Below are 22,611 nucleotides of genomic sequence, written 5' to 3' on the forward strand. Positions count from 1 at the left end.
TGCTCATTTCTGGTCCTTTTATTATATATTTTTGAAATGCACTTTACAATGGGGGAAAAAGTTGCTCAAAATCGGCAAACAGATGATTTGATACAGTTATCAGTGCTCTTGTTAACATTTATACAGAATGGTGTTTAAACTTGTACTCGTGTGTATCTGCAAAACATACCTCGGTATGAAATGGATCCTTTTTTATTTGTGTTGAAGTTATGTCATGAACATTAAAATAATTTTGCACAAAAGCCGCACCTTGCATTCATAATGTCCTAGTACAGCATTTCTCAACCTTTAAGTATTTGCGACCCGAGTTTTCATAACAGTTTTAATCGCAAAAAACGTTTTTTTTATTCCTAGATTTTTTGCTGTCAATACACCGCTACAAGTTTAAAATTTTCCTACGAATAGTGAAATTATGCCACATATGGCAACATTCGCGCCCCCCTTTTTGTTATTTCACACCCCCTAGGGGGGCGCGCTCCAGTTTGAGAACCGCTGTCCTAGTATTTGCCACAGACTCCTATTTAATAAGTCATGTTTTTTTTTTTTGTTTTTTTCTTGCATTCACTATGTGCCAAATGTCACTACCTTTACACTATTTTTCCAGTTCTATTCAGAGATCAGAAATAAGCTTATTATTCTATATAAGCTTCAGAGTTAAATAAGAGTTTGATAATTTATCAATCAGTTGTCAGCGATAATTGTTTTAACATTTACGGTCTTAAGTTATCAAAATTAACTATTAAAAATAAAAAACTACCAACATAAGAAAACTGTCTTCACATTCATCACATTTAAGATTAAAATTTGCAAAGTGGTGTTTCACATTGACCAGACGCTTATGTGACTTAGCTTTAGTGGCAGTTTGGGCTCACAAAGACATGTAGTTGTTTGGCTGCATTGGCACGTGCAAAGTTTGCAGTTCACTTGAATTTTTTAAAGCACTGGAGTGATTAATATGATTTAAATGTCAAGAAATGAAGGAATACATTTAATGCATACTGTGAATGTAAGTCTACACACACCTGTTAAAATGGCAGATTGTGATAAATGAAACCAAGATGAGTCATGTCAGAGCTTTTTCAGCTTTTATTGTGCAACTGCAACTTATACACAGAGGGTGGAAGCAAATTAGATAAACTTGAAGGAAAAAAATTTAAATATGGTTGCATACTTTGAGTATGCACATCCTAGTATACTTAAGGATGTGGCTTTGTTCAGAGTTGACCGATGACATTTGTCTTGTATTAAATAGTAGTTAGTGTACACTTGCATCAATTAAAATGATTCCAAGTCAAGTGACCCCAAATTAAGCTTGGCTGCTCCTGGATGATTATCCTGACATCTTCATGGCCAGCAAAGAGCTTTCAAAACAGGAACGGAATCTTGTCGTTGAAAGCTACCAGTCAAAAGAATATCCAAGGCATTAAATATACCATGGAGCATAGTGGGAACAACCATCACCAAGTGGAGAAAGTATGACCCCTAGCAGGAACACTACAAAGAACAGGATGTCCCTCCGGAATTGATGAGAAGACAAGGAGAAAACAGGCCAGGGAGACTACCAAGAGGCCTACGACAGCATTAAAGGAGCTGCAGGACTTTCTGGCAAGGACTGGTTGCTCCCTGTACTAACAGTCTCCTTTACTCTTCATATTTTTTGGTTGTGGGTCAGGGTAGCAAGATGGAAGGGTTTTCTCACAAAAAAAAAAAAATCCAAGGAATGCTAGATTTTTGCATCCACTCTCCCAAAGCCATATGGGTTAAAATATATTAAGTTCCCATGAGACTAAGGTTGAACGTTTTGGCAGCAATTCCAAAAAGATATGTTTGGCGCAAAAACAATGTAGCACATCACCAAAACAACACCATGCCTACATTGAAGCAATGACAGCATCTTGCTTTGGGGCTGCTTTTCTTCAGCCAGGACTTGAGCTTTTGTCAAGGTGGAAATACCAATTGATTTTTAGCAAAAGCCATAAGGCTCCTGCTAGGAAGCTAATGTTGAAGAGGAATTTGACCTTTTCATCACTACAACAACTCAAAGTATCCAAATCACCAAAGAAATTGCTTCAGCGAAACAAGATATGGCCTATCTAATTGAAAATCTGTGGGATAACCCGAAAAAGACTTGTATGCAGGTGGTGCCCTCACAATTTGACGGATTTTGACCCATGTTAATTTTCGCATGGAATTAATAGTTTATCTAACCTAATGCAATGTGTAATGCTTTTTTAGCAAAAACATCAAAAGACGCATATTCTGGACTGATGGATTGGGTACCAGAGACCGAATGTCAGAATACCTGTCGGTTACCAATTTGCAGACTTGATTTGAATACTCTTGTTACACAAATTCAGCATTAAAATTTAGTTTGAAAATATGCATTGTAAATGAGTTTCCTGGGTAATCCTAGTCTTCATGTGGCATTAATATTACAGTTTTAAGGTTTTGAGGGTATGGATGAAGCCTGTTTAATAATGTCAATAAATTTGTCAGGCCTGAACCAGTAGACTTAGGTTCTTAAACTATTTGTCCTAGTTGCATGTTTCCACTTTTTTGGCTGTTGTATTTAACGGGAAATGGTTGCTTATGGTTTGTGAAGTGTTTCGCGATAGGTCGCCAAGGGGCAGTTTAAGCAATCCACATTGCTCTGCTGTGAAGATGATTCTCCAAACGAGAAATGACTGCCAACAGTTTTCTCAGAGGTATCCCACCATCCTTGAACTGACAGTTGTCAAGGACTGGATCTCCAAGACACTAAGAAGAGGAATAAAAACAGTTTTAAGAAAATCTGCAGTAGACTGTTAACTAGCGATATAGATCTTTAGTGTATAAACTCTGACTTACCAGACCTTTGTTTTTTGATATGTCAAATTGTGAACAGTGAAAAATCTAATAACGCAGCAATTAAAATGTTTCAAAGTGCATTAACATTAAACAACCCCTAGGTGCCACAGACACTACCTTGATGGACTAACAAGGTTTTGTTCGAAGTTTAACAAAGTTCAAAAAAATCAATTTCAGACCTTTTTCGCCATAGGTTAGAGTTGGTGTTTTTGCCACAACTGATTTTTGGGGGAAGCTGCTAACCTGTTAGGGCCGTGTCACATTAAGATGACATTTCCAGTGATTTTTCAGTTGTAGAAGACATTTCCATAATCTTAGAAAGTCGGAGACCGTTGGCGTCATGCTCCCGTAATGGCCACCTAGTCTGACATACCCAGTGATTTGTTTCAACTAATCTGCAGTGTGCCCTGTCAAAATCAATACAGATTTGACTTTGTCTTTAGATGTAGGGGTGAGTGCTTGAGCATTTATTGGTTGTCAGCTCTCCTGCACATCTGGAAGTAAGTCCGCTGTTCATTGAATGCAACAGTGAGGAATAAGTAATGCTGGTGTTCTTTACCTCACAAATAGAAGAGAGATTCCTAATTTATTTCTTCTCTTGACCAAAATCACACAAGGATTGTTGCACCCTTATTCCCTAAGAAGAGGAGGAAAACAAAATAACCTTGTGGGAGAGTAGGCTGACTAAACATTTTGTGAAAAGCACTTCAGAGAAGAGACCTTTTTGCAGATGGATTTGGTGTGCAATGGGTGAGATAAAATGTGGAAAATACAATAAACAGAACAGAAGTAATCCTCTTCACAGAGCTAGCTGGCCAATCTATCATCACTTCAGGGATACAGTACAGTAGTATAATAGTAATATTACAAACTACAAAGCAAAATGCAACAATAGAATATAACACTCAACTACGTAAATACTTAACTATAACATATGAGGTTATGGATTTTTTCCTGAAGACCCCGGACAACAAGCTGTCCCACCCCCAGCTGGGCATTCCACAGCTGAGTCGGTGCCAGGCCGGCCAGTCTGATGAAAGTGCCCTTCTTTCTACCTGATGATTCCAGTACTCCTTTATTAGAGATTACTTTTTTCAATAGGCAGGGAGAAAACTTGTCAGTAAAGCAGTGGCACCAAATGTGACAAGTGAGTACTGAGAAGAGGAACATTGTAGGTGAGTGTTAGTAACAGATTATAACTCCTATTATGTTTTAGAACTAAAGACTAACAGTAGAGGTGCAATATGCACAGCTAATGAGCAGCTCTAGTCAGGGTATGCTAAACTGAAGTCCTGAGTCTTCAGCTGGGATTTAAAAGTTGAGAGTGAAGGGGCACCTCTTATAATAATAAGCAGATCATTTTATTAATCCTTGGAATCCTAAGCAGACCGGCATCTTGAGATCTTAATGTGGACTCTGGTTTGTAAGTAATGATAAGTTCAGATAAGTAAGCAGGGCCTCAGCCATTTAAGGCTATACATTTTAAAAGTAGAATTTTGAAATCTTACCCAAACCTAACTGGGAACCAGGGTAAGGATTTAAGAACTGGAGTTATGTGTTTGTCCTTTCTGGTTCTTGTAGTAATTCTTGCAGCAGCATTTTTGATTAACTGAGAGGTGTATAAAGAATTTGAACATCCAGTGAACACCACATTACAGTAGTGAATCCTATTAGAAATAAATGCATGAATTAATTTCTCAGTATCCTGCATATTTAGAAGACTCATTCATTTCCCAACATTTTTAAGATGTGGGGGAAAAAAACAGGTTTTGGACAGTTTTGTAACGTGTATTAAAAGACATTCCAGTGTCAAAGAGAATGCTTAGATTGCAGACTGATTCAATAAACCTAATGGTTATTCCAATTGAGTTAAATAATGACAAAATCATTCCCTCCAGTAATTAACATCTGTGTTTAAAGACAGGTGGTTCTTATCCATCCACTCCTTTAACTTGCTGACGCATGTAATTAACACTAGAATTACCAGAGCCTACGAAAAAACTCATAGATCCGTCCCACCTTAAAACGCTTCGCACTTCTCTGTCAGCGTCTTGTGTCCTTTAAATGTGTTGATAAGCAGCAAACAGCAAGCAGTCTATCACATTCTCCACCGGCACACAGTTTTCTCAGCTCAAGTCTGCTTACCTACTTGTCAGTTGCTTAGAGCTGTATAGAGTGAGAAGTCATGCAAAATGACACCTTTTATAAATACTATATCGTTATTTGGAACACTTGCATTTCATGTGTGTTCCGTGTCTACAACGATCTATGCACAGTAAACACATCGTTAAAACAGAAACCTTTTTCATGTTTTAGTAATAATTGACAAAATGGTAGGCATGAAGTGTATAATGTGTGAAGCCTGATTTCCAAATATCTTTATACACTTTCACAAAAGATAAAAGTATAACAGAACAAATACGCTTTTTTCTAAGACTATAACTGGAGAAAAAGAAATCAGGTTAGTGCTGCTTACTGTCCTACCTTCTTGGGTAGTATACTGGTTAGAACTACCGACTCCAACTCATAAGGTTCTGGGTTCGAGTCGTAACGTCTTCCAAAATAAACGTTTTGGGTAGTAAGCTGTTCTTATTGTTAATATTATACAATAAAAGCATACATTTGATTTGCGACTGTAACAGCCGCTGTAAATGTATAGTAGGCCTACTTGTCAAAGCTAGTGTCTTTTTTTTTTTTTTAGTTTTACTAGTTTTACTTTATTTACTTATCTTCCTACAAGTATACTGCAGAGCTTCCTCTGTTTGATCGTCAAGGGCATGCTCACAAATTACATGTGTAATGCCACGAAAAATACCTGCTGACACTTTAGTACGCGAGCAATGGTACGAGAATGCAGTTAGACTTTTTTTTGGGCACATACACCACGCTAGTGTTTAGATCTGGACAGTGTAGTGTTGGCGAGTTGGTAGTGTTGATTACACCGGGGACGTTTGATTACAAGTCAGCAAATCTTACCACTACTCTATGAAAACTGTGTTTTTTCTTTAACCTTTTGTGGAAGTGTTTTCTTGATCTTTGGACTTCAGGCTTCATATATTATATAGTTTATGCCTACATTTTGTCATTTACTACTAAAGTATGAAAAATGTTTGTGTTTTAAAAATGTGTTTACACAGATTACTGTAGAAACGGAACACACATGAAATGCGTGTGTTCCAAATAACGATCTATTATTTCCACTCTAAAATTCTAGCAGTTCACTCACTCCCAGATAATCAAACAAGGCATGAGCTGGGAAAACTTAGTGAACGTTCTGCAATGGTGGGGGATGGAATAGCCGGCTGCTTGCTGGCTCGTCTTAATCGGCACATTTAGAAGACAAAAGAGAGGTGAGAACGGTTTTAAGGTGGGCCAGATCTACGAGTTTTTTCATAGACTCTGGTAATTCTAGTGTTAAGGATAACATTGGAGAAACATCATTTGGTCTAAAAGAGAGGTAAAACTGGGTGCCATCTGTGTACGAGTGAACATTAACGTGTTTTCTAATGATAGATCCCAGTTGAAGCATGTAAAGTGAAAACAATAAAAGTCCCAGTACTGAGCCTTGTGGGACACCATATTTCATTTCTGTGTATAATGATGGAGTCCTGTCAGCATATTCTGTAAAATTTATTTGATAAATAAACCAGGCAAGGACAGAGCCTGTACGCCCAATTTATTTGATAAATAAACCAGGCAAGGACAGAGCCTGTACGCCCAATGTCATTTTCCAGCCAGTGTAGTAAAATAGATTGGTCAATAGTGTCAACCGCTATGTTTGTTTATCAACGTAATTACAGTAAAATTTCCTTTATCAGAGAATCAGATTATATTGTTTACTGCATGAGTTAGTACTGTTTCTGTACTATGACCAATGCGAAAGCCAGACTGGAATTCCTCAAATAATGATGTGTAAGGTGAGATTGAAGCTGATTGGCAACTTTTTTTCCCCCCAAGTACTTTAGAGAGAGGGTAAATTTGAAACTTGTCTACAATTAAGTGTATGTGGGTCTAGGTCTGACTTTATGTAATGATTTAATGACTGAAATTCTTGGTGCATCAGGTGCTCCGCCATGCAATAAATAGTGAGCTATTGATAATGAGGCTAAAAAGAAAACAAACTTATGACTTGATAGTTGCAGTGAGGCGCTATGCAGGTGTGTTGCTGTTGGTATAAAGAACCACCCGTAGCGTTTCCTGGCATACTTCAGATGAATAATTTGTTTGCTGAAAGTCCTCAGTCTTCGTATGTCAGAGAGAGAGAGAGAGAGAGGATGTTCAGCATTGTTAATCGTGGCACTCAGTTTTGTCTTCATTCATTCATTCTTTCCTTTGCTACTACCTCCATGATGTCCAGAGTGCACACCATAACTGAGCCTGCCCTTTTAATTAGCTTGTTGATTTGATGTAGCTCTCTGAAATGATGTCACCAGCCCAGCACCCAGTGTCTAGTACATTGCACTGGCCATCACAGAGTTGTAGAATATGTGAAGCATGCCAGTTCCCACATTAAAGGGACACAGCCTACTTTCATCTTTTAATTCCAGTGTGTTCTGAGACCAGTACATCCTGCTATTAATGTGGGACCCCAAGTACTTGTAGAAGTGGACCACCTCTACATTCACTCCCTAAATAGTGACAGGACATAGAGGCTTTTTGGTGCGACGCAAGTCAATAACAAGTTCCTTGGGTTTGCTGATGTTAAGATGCAGAGAGATCCTCCAGACGCCTCTCCTCTCTCTCATTCCCTTATTAATACACACCAAAAAAGCAGTGCCATCTGAGAATTTCTGCAAGTGACATGACCTGGTGTTATATTTGTAGTTGGAGGTGTGCAGAGTGAAGATTAAAGGAGATAGGACTGTTCCTTGAGGTGCTTCAGTGTTGCTCATACAGTCCTTGAGTCTCTCAAACTGCAATCTGCCTGACAGTCCATTATCAGGACACCACAGGTTCATTCATCCATCTGCATAGCTCTACCCTTTAACCGAATTGTGCTGCCTTTTTACCCTGTAAAAATTTTAAAACAGTTGTGCTAAGTGCTTGTAATTTGTTACTCACTTTTGATACACATATGTTGGCTAAATACGTATAAATAATTGTTTTTATCTTTTTTTCAGGAATGTGGATTCCCCCAAGTCAGCCAATGGGTAAGTATTTATTTATTTATTTATGTAGTTTTGTCACCAAACCCTCCTCTTACCCCATTGTACACATTTGGTCACTTCAGTATTTTACTATGTGCAGTGCAAGTGTCCTTTGTTTTCTGTGCTTTTGCCTTTCTTTAGTGCACACTTTATTATTGATGTAGTCATGCAGTGGCTCTGTAAGGATCATCCATTCCAGTCTACAGACATAAGTTGAGAAGTGTGATTCCTCTCATTTGGGAGCAAAACATGTGGTCTTCCTTTAAAGTAACTGGGACCAATGTCTGTCTTTGCACAACACTGCATGGTCTCTTGGTTTTCACAGCCACCTAAGGTATGGGCCCAAATTCCCCAGGATTCTTCTGACACTAGCTACTGTTACTTGGGTCCAAGTTCAGGATTTTCTGAAAAGGCTTTCCCAGTCTCCCTCTTATATGCCTATTTTTTCTAACACCCAAAGGTGAGAGCTTACTCTTCCTGAGTTGTCAAATTTTTGCCAGAACGCTTTCATGGTAATCTCTATTGCCCATGCTTCAATTTTGGTCTTGCATTATACTTCAGTTTAATCCATTAATCTCTCCGCCTTCTGCTGACACTGTATTGAAAACCACCTTGATCTTGAAGACTTCCTTCAGTGTTGGCATCATTGCAGATGGCTCCATGTAACCAAGCTCCCTTTCCCGTTAAAGCGAGAATGTCGATTTAAATTCACTCGGTTACTGGTGTCCATGGACTACCACCTGCATGAAGATGGTCCCTCCAATGGCAATATCATCTGAAACACCTATTAAAAAATAAAATAATACAGTAATCCCTCGCTACTTCGCGGTTCACTTTTCGCGGATTCACGACTTCGCGGTTTTTTAAACATAGTACATGTAGTAGTATTTACTAGTCTAAGAACAACAAAACAAGTTCGGTGACTAAGTGCGTTGTAACACGGGCTGTGATTGTTACATGGGAGGGAGACGACAAATCACAGCTTCCCGCTTTCTAATCGGGCCTGTGATTGGTGCTTTGACTGATGCCTAGATCCCACAGTATCTCTGTGGTGTTATGGGTCCACAGCTCTTCCAGCAAAGGCCGTTTTGTTTTAAATAAATAATCGCCGCGCTCGCGGCTTAGCGAGGGGGCGTGGTAGCTGTAGCGAGCCGCAGGGCGATCTGCAGTGTGGGTGTTTCTCACCTAAGTGCACAGGTGGGAAACTGCCCACATCCATGATTGTTCCTGTGGCCAATGGGCTGCAGCTGCCATGTCCTCCCCGCATATATAGAGAAGCGCGAGCCGGTTAAGGGGAGAGGAGAAGTAAAAGAGGAAAAGGAAAGATGAAACATGAAATGGAGGAGGCAGGAAGCAGTGGAGAGAGAGAGAGAGAGAGTCGGTGCGAGCGAGCGAGTGCAGGCTCGTGTGCAGCTGTACAGGTAGCTTGGGTGTATGGCCAACACCCGAGGAGTAGCAGCAGTGGTCGCTCTCGCAGAATATTCTGAAGGGCAAGAGTGACCGGAAGGTGGATGACCGGTGAGGCGAGCCAAACAGCTGTAGCAGGACAGTGTAGAGAAGGTCAGCTGCATTAAGAGCGTCTCGCCTGTTGCAGAGCCCGCATGGGAGAAGCAGGTCAGACGCTGATGCTGTTTTTAAAGGCTGCTTTCTGTTGACGTTTTAACCTCGTGTTAAAGGATTGTTATTCTTGTGTATTTTAAACCTCCACTTCACAACTGTTTTAAGGATTATTTATTTAAAGATTTATTGAATGCTGTACTGCACTTTGGACAACTGTTTTGATTCTTTTAATAAAAGCGGTTTACTTTACACTGTGCTGTGTGTGAAAAAGAAGCAGCGGCAGCAACTGCCGATCACAATGTTTTTACTGCGCAGCATATTCATCACCATTATCACGTCATATATAGCTACGTGTACTTCGCTATACAGTAAGTGTAAACTTATCTACCAATTTCATATTGCTTAGCAGTTGTCCCTGTTATTAATAGAGTAAAGGGTGGGTTGTAAACAATACAGGAAGGGTTTAAAAACGTCCAAATACACGTTCAATAATTAAATAAATATGGTGTCCCTACTTCACGGAAATTCAGTTATCGCGGTCGGCCTTGGAACCTATCTCCCGCGATAAGTGAGGGATTACTGTACATCATGTTTAGCATACTTCTGCCGACAGTGCCAGTTGTATCCAGCAGGGGGTGCTTGCTCCCTAGGAATATGTTAGAGATTGCAACTTTTACTAAACCAAAAGTGCGCGTGTGTGTGTATATGTGTTGGATATGATTATATATAGTAAAAAAGAAACACAGATAGAGAAAGGTGTTGGGGTTCCACCCAATATATTGTGAATACTGCCAAGTGTCTTTGTGGACCTGGAGAAAGCATATGACAGGGTGCCTCGAGAGGAGCTGTGGTATTGTATGAGGAAGTTGGGAGTGGCAGAGAAGTATGCAAGAGTTGTACAAGATATATACGAGAAAAGTGTGACAGTGGTGAAGTCTTGCGGTAGGAGCGACAGAGGTGGGATTACATCAGGATCAGCTCTGAGCCCTTTCTTATTTGCAATGGTGAAGGACAGGTTGACAGACTAGATTAGACAGGAGTCCCTGTAGCGAGAGTAGGAAGCAGGTTGAGGAGACCCTGGAGAGGTGGATGTATGCTTTAGAGAGGAGAGGAATGAAGGTCAGTAGGAACAAAACAGAATACATGTGTGTGAATGAGAGGGTGGTCAGTGGAATGGTGAGGATGCAGGGAGTAGAGTTGGTGAAGGTGGATGAGTTTAAATATTTGGAATTAGCAATAACAGAGTAATGGGAATTGTGGAAGAGAGGTGAAAAAGAGAGTGCAGGCAGGGTGGAATGGGTGGAGAAGAGTGTCAGGAGTGATTTGTGACAGACTGGTATCAGCAAGAGTGACAGGGGAGGTCTACAGGACGGTAGTGAGACCAGCTATGTTATATGGGTTGGAGACGGTGGCACTGGCCAGAAAGCGGGAGACAGAGCTGGAGATGGCAGAGTTAAAGATGCTAAGATTTGCATTGGGTGTGACGAGGATGGACAGGATTAGAAATGAGGACATTAAGTGAGGTTTTGTTGGTTTGGACATGTACAGAGGAGAGATGCTGGGTATATTGGGAAAAGGATGCTAAGGATGGAGCTGCCAGGCAAGTGGAAAATAGGAATGCCTAAGAGAAGGTTTATGGATGTGGTGGGTATAACAGATCAAGGTGCAGAGCACGGGAAGATATGGAAAAAGATGCACCGCTGTGGCAACCTCTATCTGGAGCAGCCGAAAGAAGTTGTCTCAAAAGACTGTGTCCAAAACAGGACTGACTGGCAAGTGGCTGGTGAGATGAATCAACAACACGCCTGCTGCGTCACAATTGTACCCCATCTTTATGTATGTAAAGTCATGTGATCGTCCAGATCTGTGGGCGCGGTTTCAGAATGTCGTTCAGTTTATGCAGAATGTGCTGTTTTGTCTTGCAGGTGGATATGGCCCTCCCCCACCTCCCCCTCCCCCACCCATACCCGGGAGGCCAGCACCACCGCCACCACCTTCTCCATTTAATACGTTTTTAGTGACCACACCACCACCTCCACCAGGATACGGGCCACCTCCGGGATTTCCTCCGCCTGGCTATGGGACGCCCACTCAGTATGGTGAGTGTCAAAATTTTATCCAAGATTTGATAGTTAGCTTAGTATACAACTAAATAAGAAATGATTACTGGTTAGGTAACCGAAAACAACATTGAACACACATCTGTTTGTCCCATGTATCTAACAAATCAGCTATTCAGTTGCAGCGACTGAGTGAATGAATCTGCTTTGATTTATTATTACATTAGCAGTTAGGAGTTTGTAGTACTCTGGCGTAACAGTGAATATTCTGGGTTGCTTTTAAAAGTGCATTGTGACTTTTCTGGATAAGTAAGGCATTATATAATATGAACTTTAATTACGTATTTCTCTTAAGCACAAGCTTGTTTACCTGGTTAAGAGTTGGCCTTCAAGTTCTGATCTTGTCTAATGTTTAACTGCTGGCATAGATCTGCTGATGAGTGGAAACCTCTGTCCTGCAGCCATACCACATACACTTCAGAACAGGAAATCCACCTGAAGATCTGGGCCCAGCCAGTACCTGAGTGGGAGACCAACCATGAAAAGCTTGGGTTTGCTGCTGGAAGAGGTGTTGGTGAGGCCAGCAGGGGGTGCTTACCCTGTGTTCTAAAAATGGACCCCAATGCAGTGACAAGGGACACTGTGTTGTAAAAATGGGGCCGTCCTTTGGATGAGGCATACAACTAAGGTCCTGAGCCCTTTGTGGTCATTAAAGATCCCTTGGCATCCTTCATAAAGAGTAGGGGGTTTACCCTGATGTTTTGGCTAAACTGCCCACCATAGCCTACTCATTCATCATCCCATGTCTCTTAAGTATTCTTCTCAACCCTTCACCACCTAACGGCATATGTGTCGTGAGTGTACTGACGCAAAGTGACTGCCGTTACATCATCCAGGTGGATGCTACACAATAGTGGTGGTCAAAGTGACTCCCCACTCTGTGTAAAGCACTTTGAGTAGTGAGAACGTGTTATATAAATGTATGAATTATTGTGCTGTGGTTTCGTAACCTTTTCTGTTCTGCCTCTTGTTTCTCATATAGTGCACCGTCGTGTCTTGAGTGCAGGGTCAGCATCAAGCACACTTCAGCTACCTATTATTATTATTCCTTATTATTTAACTGATGCCTTTTTTCCAAGGTGGCTTACAGTATTTGAGATGCTATTGCATATACACTTACTTATTTGGCCAACACTTTTATCCAAAGTGACTTACAACATTTGAGATGCAATTGGTTATTCTTTTGTTTCTCCAATTGGAGCACAGGCGGGTGAAGAGACTTGCTCAGGGTCAAACAGTGTCAGTGGTGGGATTTAAACCCACAACCTCATGCCCAAAGCCTTAACCACTGTGCCATACTGCCTGCCTGTTATGTTTATTTTGCCAGTTGGAGCTCAGGCGTGTGAAGTGACTTGCTCAGGGTAGTATTGAGATTTGAACCTACTGATTCAGTCTCAGGTCCGGAGTGTTTCCCACTTCAACACACTGCCAGTCAATAATATTAACCCTTGGGTAAAAATAAAAATTTTAAAAAATTGTACACATTGGCCCAGCTAATCTGTGGTTCCAAGACACCAGAGATGTACAAAAATCTCAAATTCAGGACTTCTATGATTGCATAAAGATGATTGTGAAAATGAAGCAAACACAAGGGCTGATACAGCGGGACTTGAGGGTCGGCTTGGCTTGTTTGTTGTGCGTATTCAGTGGGCAGTACTGCACACAGGAATTCCAGAATATCTGAATTTTTTTAAAGTAATTTTGGTAACAGTTAAGGTACTGCAAAAATGCATTTATTACTCATTTACTCTTACACAACAAGACCATAACAAAGGCTTCTTGATTGTAGTTATAAAGCATAAGTAAATTCATCTTTGCACAGTGTGACACTTGAAATGCTGATAAAATTACTTATGAAGGATTCACAGGTCTTGAAATATCAAGAGACACATGACTGACTTAAACCACCTCGGACTATTCTAAAGTTAAGTTATGTTAGTAGGCCTCACACCTGCTTTATAACTTCAAGCCATAAAGAAGCCTTTAAGTTCTTTTAACTTTAAGAGAAAATGAGTAATAGATGCATTTTTGCAATACCTGAACTTTTAAGATGCCAAACCGCAGGAAAGTTGGAGATCCCTTAAACTGCCAATGCCAAACCCACAGATATGGCAGTCTGACTGTATACAGAAAAGCACTTAGTTAACCTGGAAGTTCTGATACAACCGATTAACCGACGGCACCATAACTGATGACCTCAGTCTTCTGAAATTTCCTTGGCAAAGCCTGGTGACACAGCTAGTTAGTAATAAAAAGCTTTACAAAGTGGTCCTCAAGTTCAGTCCGGCTGACCACCATTACTGCACATCTTCATCCCAACAAAGTTTTAGTTTTAACTGGACCCCTGCCTTTATTAGCCAAAAATTACAAAATTGGTTTGCTAAAATTTTGGGGAAATATAGCAAGAATGTATGTATGTGTGTGTGACATGAATTATTGTTCTTTTTACTTATTTTGCTCTTCTGTTCTGGTCATTGAACCCTTTTCTTATATTATAGCTCACAAGTGAATATTTTTCTGAAGCAGCTGCCTGTCTTTACTTGTCATAGACATTTGCACCTGTTTATGTACTGGTCATCGCTATTCGTCAGTATTTGGAGACAAGGGAGTGAACTATAACAACAACAACAACATGTATTTATATCGCATGTTTTCATAGAAATGATGTAGCTCAAAGTGCTTTACAAATGAAGAAAGAAAAAAATATAAAAATTACGCAATACTGATTAACAAAGAATAAAGTAATGTCCGATGGCCATGGAGGACAGGAAAAAGAAAAAAAACTCGAGGGCTGGAGAAACAAAATCTGCAGGGGTTCCAATGCCACGAGACCACCCAGTCCCCACTAGGCATTCTACCTAACATCAGTGATCTCAATCAGTCCTCATGGCTTTCAGGCTTCACGTATAAGAATTGCACAATAATGATGGTCATGTGGACCTCTGGCCTTCAATCCATCAATGTAGGGACTGAACAGCGCTTTGATCAGGTTGTGGAGGCGCAAGTTGCCACCACAGAAAACCGGAAAAAGAACAGCAGAGAAAGAAGAGGCGAGTACAGATTTTGGAACCATGAAAAAAAAAAAAAAAAAATTCAATGCATATACAGAATATCAGGGTTACACTAAAATGTAGCTATGAGAAAGCCATGTTAACTCTTTTAGGGCGGATGTCGACTTTTGTCGACAGGAGGGGTTGAAGGCTAATGTCGACAAAAGTCGACATCCAGGGATAGGGGGCGACAATCAGCTGTTAATGGCGACAAATCTCACTGTCACGTCACAGGCATTCCCTCTGTGCTTGGAGGAATGCTAGACTCGTTGACTCGGCAACTAAACCTTGCGTGTGCGTGAGTTGCGAAATGTAAACAAAGGCAAGATGGCACCGACATGTGAAAAGGCAGCGAAGTTAAGTGCAGAAAAGAAAACACTCGGCAGTCGATGTTTTGCGCATTATCGCGGTGTCGGACTCTTGATTTTTCAGAATCGGATTTTATTGGCAGCGATCAGGAGATCGAGCAAGAGAGTGAGAAGCAGGCATCAGCTGATCAGACGCCAGCGGATCTGCTGCCAGTTGAGTGCCTTCGCGCAGCCGATGCATCTACGGCAAGGTTTGCATGGGATAAATACACAGACATTGATCCGTTGAGAGCCGATCTGGCTACCGGAGTTTACAAGACGGCATGGCTTGCTGTTGGACACGACAGATCACCAGCTGCTGTACTTCAGGCTGCTCTCTCCTGATGCTGCTTTTCAGTTACTGTCAGACGAGACAAACAGGTAGGCAGAGATTTTTTTTGAATCGCGGGCTGCGTTTGCATCGCATTCTCATTTTTCAAAGTGGAAACCCACAACGAAAGACGAGATGAAGCGCGCTGTGGCATTACAAATAGAGGTGGGACAGAACTGGTGATATAACTTCAGGGAGCATTGGTCCAAACGTGTTTTGTCCCCTGGCTTAGGTACGTGCTGCTGCAAAGTTTTATTCACTTCTGTAATAAACAGAAGCAAATCCCATGGGGTGAGCCAGGCTATAGTGCCATACATAAAGTTCATAAAGTTTCAGAAGATGAAAAGAGGTGACAATACGGTTTTCATGCAGGCAGAAAACTTGGTGGCAGTGGCATGGCACGATGGCAAATGGGTGACTTGTCTCTCTACAGTACACACTAACAATATATGTTAGAAAGTGCAGCAACAGACAATTGAAAAATAGGCACCAAAACAACACATATTGTAAGAAGTGCAATGTGGCAATGACTGAAATTGGTTGCTTTGAGCGAGATCAGACTTTGCTGTGTAAAATGTATGTGATATGTATGTGAAATCATAGAGTATGCAGGCTCATACAACATGCAAGACAGTAACATTTGTCAAAAGTAAATATTTTATGTTGATTTGATATGTTAAACAATTGCTTTGTGTTCTTTTTTAAAAAATGTTAGTTTTTGGAAAAATATTCAGCCCTGGGAGAAAAGAAACAAAAAAAAAAAATTAGCCCTAAAAGAGTTAAAGTAACGGGTTTTAGCAGCTCCACTATATTAGCCTGGCGAATTTCTATTGGTGAACTCGTATTCCAGATTTTAGGTGTATAACAGCAGAAGGTCACCTCACCACTTTTAAGTTTAGCTCTTAGAATTATAAGCAGACGCTCATTTGAAAATGTGAATAAAAGAATGTTAACATTTAAAGAATTTTGTTTCCATATAAATGTACTAGCAAATTTCTGAATGCAAAATAAGACAAGAATAACAGGACGAATTAAATAATTAGATCATTTAGAAGTAAGAGTGAACCTTTTATTTGTGAAGCTTGTTGGAATGAAAATCCACAGCCACAGGGGGGACCATAGAACTGGGACTTGCGAAACCCTGAATCTGCCGTTGGTGTTGACAGGACTTTATTTATAAAATACGAGGGCCATATTTTTCAGATCACTGCTGCCTATCACAATAACGTAGTCCTTGTAATCGTGACAGTGAGTGTGTTTATGTGCTCTTTAATAAACCGTTCATTCACAGAAACCTGGTTTCTAAAAAGCCCTGTATACTCTTACTCCAGTTACAGAAGTAAGTTATTGGTGTTGGAACGAAGTAAGTTAACACGCATAGATTTTCTCCATGAATAACCTGGTTATGTGGCCATGTAAACCCTTAAATGGGTTACACACAAGTATTTTGTGTGTGTGTGTCTGTCTTTAGTCACCAGTCTTTACTTCACACATGCAGCCACAGGTGGAAAACAGTGGAAGTGTCAGCAAAGATCATTTTCCTGAGGCAATATGCTTGGCTGATCGTTACATACATTTTTCTTCTGTCTCAATATTTCAGAAATCGCTAAGTTTATGATGATGAGCTGAACGTGCAGTGCTAAGCTCTGCTGCAGCACAAACTCTGGACCAGTGGGGTAACACGTTAAAAGCAACATGCATTAAGTGATCACGTGACTATTTTAAGTAGATGGATCATACTTTTTCTCCCCAAGGGGAAATTAAAATTTTATTGAAGATCCAAAAAATAAATATATAGTAAAAACAAATAACCACCAAAAGAACACACACAAACTTATGGTTTGGATAGTGGAGAGTGGCTGCTGTCAATATCGGGCTTGTAGACCTGCTCAGATTGTACCACAGCTTTATATGTAAAGTCGTTAACGTTTGGATAGAGCAGTTCCCCCTAGCAGTGTCAACAATTGGAACGTGCTTAATACACACTTGACTCAACGTTTAAAGACCGCAGCATTTAGAATGATTCATCGAAACATCGCTGGTACAGAGTGAATGATTTCTGTTGATGAGTCAGCAGTGACATGGACGAATTTAGTTGGCATTTCAATGTCTTAATCACACATTTTAGCTTTATTTGTTCTGTAACGTAATGTGTATCCTAACACAACTTATTTTATTGAAGTAAAAATTCTTGTGGTGGTGTTATTGCAGCAGCACCCAGTGTAAGACAAGCACACGTAATGCTATGCCAGGCCTTTGCAGGGCTCAGTCACCCAACGAAGCAGAAAAGGGTGTGCTGTGTGCCACCCGGTAACAAAAACCTATAAAGAAAGCATCGGTATAGATAGATAGATACTTTATTAATCCCAATGGGGAATTCATACTCCAGCAGCAGCATATAGTTTAGTTTTAATCCACTCATTTGCTATAGATGTGTTCATCTGTATTCATACAATTCCCTGCCGCCCTCTCTTTCCTACTTTTTTTATGGTTGTGGGCCCTTTTTGTAGCTTAGTTTTACAGATGTGGTCAAATGCTTCACGTTACCTGCACTCGGAGTGGTCACTGCTTCAGAGAAAGAACATCGTGTCCCTGTTACTGGTTCGTTTTTTTGGTGTTTCCTGGATTTCAGTCATTTGTTAATAGATTAGACAAACTTTATTAATCCCCATGGGGGAAATTCAGAAATTCATTTATTTCATGCCGTTTGCAGAAAGTGTCACAATGCACTGTACAACCCAATCGAGAATGCTGATAATCCAAAGAAGGTGTTTTCAACTCATGTCATGTCATGGTCTTCATGTGCCTGCTGTTCATTAGCCTCCGATATCAGCGGGTCAGTCTTCAGTTTCTTTTCACAGCAGGCACTGAGCTCCATGTTACAAATGACTGCCGACATGTGGGCCTGGTCAGTTCTGTTGATGCTTGATCTTCCAGTTCTTCTGCTCTGTTGCTGATATTTTGAATGCCCCCTTTTCCACCATATTTTCTTAGGTTTTGGTTTTGGAGCCCCTCCCCCTCCACCTGACCAATTCCCTCCACCAGGTGTACCACCACCTCCCACCACACCAGGTGCAACACCCATGAGTTTTGTTCCCCCTCCGACGCCGACTCAGGACATAAGCAAATCCCAGACCGGACAACCAGAGTTTTCCTACAACCAGTATGGTATGTATATTTATCATCTAGGCAGCATGGTCATCACTCCCTCGCATCGGTGATCTCACTTTCTGAGTTGGTTTGTCCCCAGTAGTTTAATAAACATTTTCATGTTATGCTTCGCAGTGTCAGTAAGTCAGTTTGACTGTCTGTTACAGCCACATGCATTGTATATCTGTTTTAAAATGGGACTGCAAGCAGAGGCTATAGTCAGTGGCCCCCCCATACCCTCCCCCCCCATCTTCACAAGTGGATCTTGTCATGTACAGGTTGAACATCCCCAATCAGAAATTCCAAAAATCTGAAACTGATTGAGTGCCAACATAACTTCACATGTGGAAAATTTCACAAGCGAGTCCTCGCTTACCCCTGAGGGGCTCTGTCTGACCAGTCCTATTTACTGATGAGTCGATGGATGTGAAAAACACATGAGCTGGTACTTACGGTTTCCAAACAATTTATTTAAGCCACCTTACCCCACTTCAAATTTCAAACTGCATGAAGCACTCACTACACAAGTAGAAGAGAAGCTCACCTGTGAAATACCATGTGTTGTGAAGTACCAACACACAAATAACGGACATGGGTCCCAGTGGAGTTTCTGTAACTGCGGGTGATTACCAGGGCAAAAAGGCCGAAATGCGTGATGATCTTACCTTTTAATCAAAGCACAGCTTTGAAAGTGAAGACTGAAAGCCTGCCGTTGTTTGCTGTTGCACCTTCGTAATATCCATGGTATTAACCATCAGCCTTAAGCTCAGAATTCTGTGCAGTTATGGTTAACCACGAGTTAGACTTGCAGTGACATCTAATGATCCTCTTTACATTTTTAAGCACCCCCCACCCCCCAAACAAAAAAGGTCATGAGAAAAGACTTTTCCCCTTGAGGATTAACAAAGTATATCAAAATCAAATAACTCTCATGACTGTATTCTGCTGCCATCTAGTGGATGAAAACTTCATGCTGCAAAAAATCTTAAATATTTGTCTGTTTTGCCACTCTGAGGTAAGTCATTAATATTCATACGTGGGATGGAGCATCCAACTAAAAACACAATGCAAACGGGAAGACGTAAAGGCAGTGTTAGAACAAACTAGACCGAATCACTGAAGCTTTCAAGGAAAAGAACACCAAGAATACTGTGAAACATGGAGAGGGCTCAGTTATGTTTTGGGGCTGCATTGCTGTGTCTGGCGCAGGGTGCCATGAGTCTGTGCAGGGAACAATGAAATCTCAAGGCATTCTGGAGCCAAAGGTCCTGACCAGTGTCAGGGCACTCTGTCTCAGAGGATCAATCACTGGTGACTAACAGGATAAGGAGCCAAAACACACAAGAATGGAGAAGAACAAAACATCGGACTGTTCTGAAGTGGCCGTCTATGAGCTCTGATTGGAATCCCATTGAAAATCAATGTTGGGGCGGGGGGGGACTGAAACATGCAGTTTGGAGAAGACCCCCTTCAAACCTGACCCAGCTGAAGCAGTTTGATCAGGACAAGTGGGCTAAATGACCTGTTTGACAGAGCTCCAGGAATTGCTTGAGTGCCGGGATTGCAAACTCTTAAGGTTGTGCCACAAAATATTAGATTAAGGGTCCCATCATTTGTGTCCATGGTGTTTTCATTTGTATTGTTATTTGAAATTTTCATTTGAATCCAAACTGTAAAGCAAGGTCTGATTTTTACTGAATGCGTAATGGAGAGATGCAGCTTCATTCAACCCCAAGGGGAAATTTGTCTTTTTATAGAAGCTCTTTAAATATACAGAAATAAATACACTTCCACTCAATAATGGGTGCCTGTGACTTTTGTAAGTTATTTTAATTACAATTTATTTATTTTTTTGTTTGTTTTTTTTCTCGAAACCCCCCCCTCCCCCATCCCCATCCTCTAGGTGGGTAATAACAATACAAAAATTTGCACTTCTTTAAATAAAGATCTATCATTTAGAGAAGTCCTTGAATACGGTGTGATATCTAAAAAGGCAGATGGGGCAACTGAAACAAATGTCATTAGGATACAGGGGTGGGAGTCTCTCTCCTCACTTTAGTGTGTTTTTGTGGCACATTTTAAACATTTCATTGGAGACAAACATGCATGTGGCATGAACTTGGAAGATACCTCCATTAAATGAGGACTTTTGCCAGGGTCTTATGTTGATGTCTAGTGACGGGCATTTCATTTTAATCTTGTTTCACAAATCGTTACATTTTTCTTGTTCATGAGCACTACGTGGTCTGTCTATTTTATGCTGAACCGTCATCTCACTTGATGCTTCTTAGCTTATGGCTTCCCTTGCATTGTAGGCTTGAAGCAGTTAAAGTAGAGTGACACACTGGAGATGGCAGGAGAGCAGAAAATGAAAATGTCTGGGAAATGCTATGTAGTGTATCACATGAGAGCAGGCACATTCACAGACCGGGGGCAGGAGGGGAGGTGGATGGGGGGGTCACTGTATGTCTACTGAACGCTGACCACTTGAGCTCCTTGTTATGGTGCACTCTGCTTATTTTTTTTTCTAAATCTCGTCTTCTGTTTTCACCCAACCAGGTTACGGACAGGAGATGACTGGATTTAGTCAGAGCTTCCCAGACCCTAGTCAGCAAGTCCAATCTCCCTACACAACGCCGCCCACTCAGTCATCAGGGGGACCACAACAAGGAAGCACCAGCTTCGGCCGCGGGCAGAACCACAACGTGCAGGGATTCCATCCCTACCGGCGCTGATGGAGCCAGCAGCACTGGGGATGTCAGGGAATACGTTTTCTGTTCACAACTGCATTTCTGGTCTCTGAGGGCCGGGGATTCTCAAGTTGAGGACTTTATTTTTATTTTTTATTTTTTTTGTGACAATCACATACTTGATGGAAATTGGAGTTAGGGGAGGGAAATCTTATTTCGTGGAGTAGAGATGGGTTTGTTTTGCAACTTTTTTCTCTCCTCTTTACTATAATTTTAAAGATTTGCTGTTTTTGGGGATGACTGAAACTCCTACAAGTGACACTCTTCATTATTCAGCACAACTAGAAGCAGCAGTGAGGAACGTCATTAATAAAATGGCCTTTCCGAGGTTTCTTAGACTCCCAGCCTAAACTCCTCCACACAGCACCGTTTTATTATTTTTCCCCCTTTTGTGGTTTATTTCCTGAGCCTTTTACCACAGTCTAAAACAAGTTAAAGATTAAAAAAAATATATATATACACACACACACACCTTTAAAGAAGCGCAGTTTTATAAAAAAAAGATTTTTGTACGATGAAGTTGTACGCTTTGCTTGTTTTTAATTTAAAGTTGTAGATTTCCTCAGGTGGCTGTTTTAGTGTAAATTGTGTGAAATCCAGACATAGCAAAATCCCTGTTTCAATAAAAAAAGTTTGCTTTAAGGTGTCGTCTCCTCTGTTTACTTTTGAGTCTTTAAATTAAATTAAAAATGGAAACCCTAAGAGTTTGTTTAGGCTCAAATGTTTGCTTGTTTTTCATTAACAGGTTTGTATTGTGGGGGGGGGCACAGGGAGTAAAGCATCAACTGAGCAGATGAAAAGAAAAATGATGAAAGATTTTAAAGTATTAATGTAGATTAAAACAAATTTTTTCCTTTTTCCGAGATTTGTTTTTCAGGTAAGGATGACTGATATTTCGACATAAGATACTGTGAGGATCAGAAATGCTGGAAAAAAAGGTAATGCGTGTTATTTTTGTCATATAGTCTTAACATGGATTCTAAATGAAGTGATTAGCATAAAAATAAAGAACAGAATGTCAGTTATTATTTGTGAACATTAGAGTAAGTGTGACAAGTACAAGTCAAGTTGGGGAGCCTGCACTGGTTCAGCACATTGTAGAACCCACTACACGACGAAACAACTTGCGATCCCGGTTGGCAACCCCCCAGGCAGACACGCGGTCCAGTCCCACCCTCCGGAAATGACCCTCTCTCTGCCGCAGTCAGGTGTTACGTGGGTGACCCCTTGACCTAGTCCAGCCACTCAGGTCCCCAAAACAATGAGGATCTTACGAGTTGATCACCCTCAGGGAAATGTGCCACATGGC

General features: G+C 40.8%; 1 protein-coding gene across 5 annotated transcripts in view; it reads left to right on the plus strand.

The window, feature by feature from the left end:
• dazap1 (DAZ associated protein 1) overlaps positions 1–21,944 on the plus strand; it is a 122,099-nt gene extending 100,155 nt beyond the window's left edge. For 2 of the 5 annotated variants that reach the window (XM_028816631.2, XM_028816633.2), the window contains exons 9-12: positions 7,968–7,997; positions 11,480–11,653; positions 18,397–18,570; positions 21,112–21,944. In XM_028816631.2, the coding sequence (XP_028672464.1) occupies positions 7,968–7,997; positions 11,480–11,653; positions 18,397–18,570; positions 21,112–21,287 (554 nt within the window). In that variant the 3' untranslated portion in view covers positions 21,288–21,944. The remainder of the gene's footprint in view (positions 1–7,967; positions 7,998–11,479; positions 11,654–18,396; positions 18,571–21,111) is intronic. The other 3 variants (XM_028816634.2, XM_028816636.2, XM_028816635.2) reach the window with 3 other exon arrangements.
• The last annotated feature ends 667 nt before the right edge of the window (positions 21,945–22,611 follow it).

This window comes from Erpetoichthys calabaricus, chromosome 12, assembly GCF_900747795.2.
Source record: "Erpetoichthys calabaricus chromosome 12, fErpCal1.3, whole genome shotgun sequence".
NCBI lineage: Eukaryota > Metazoa > Chordata > Cladistia > Polypteriformes > Polypteridae > Erpetoichthys > Erpetoichthys calabaricus.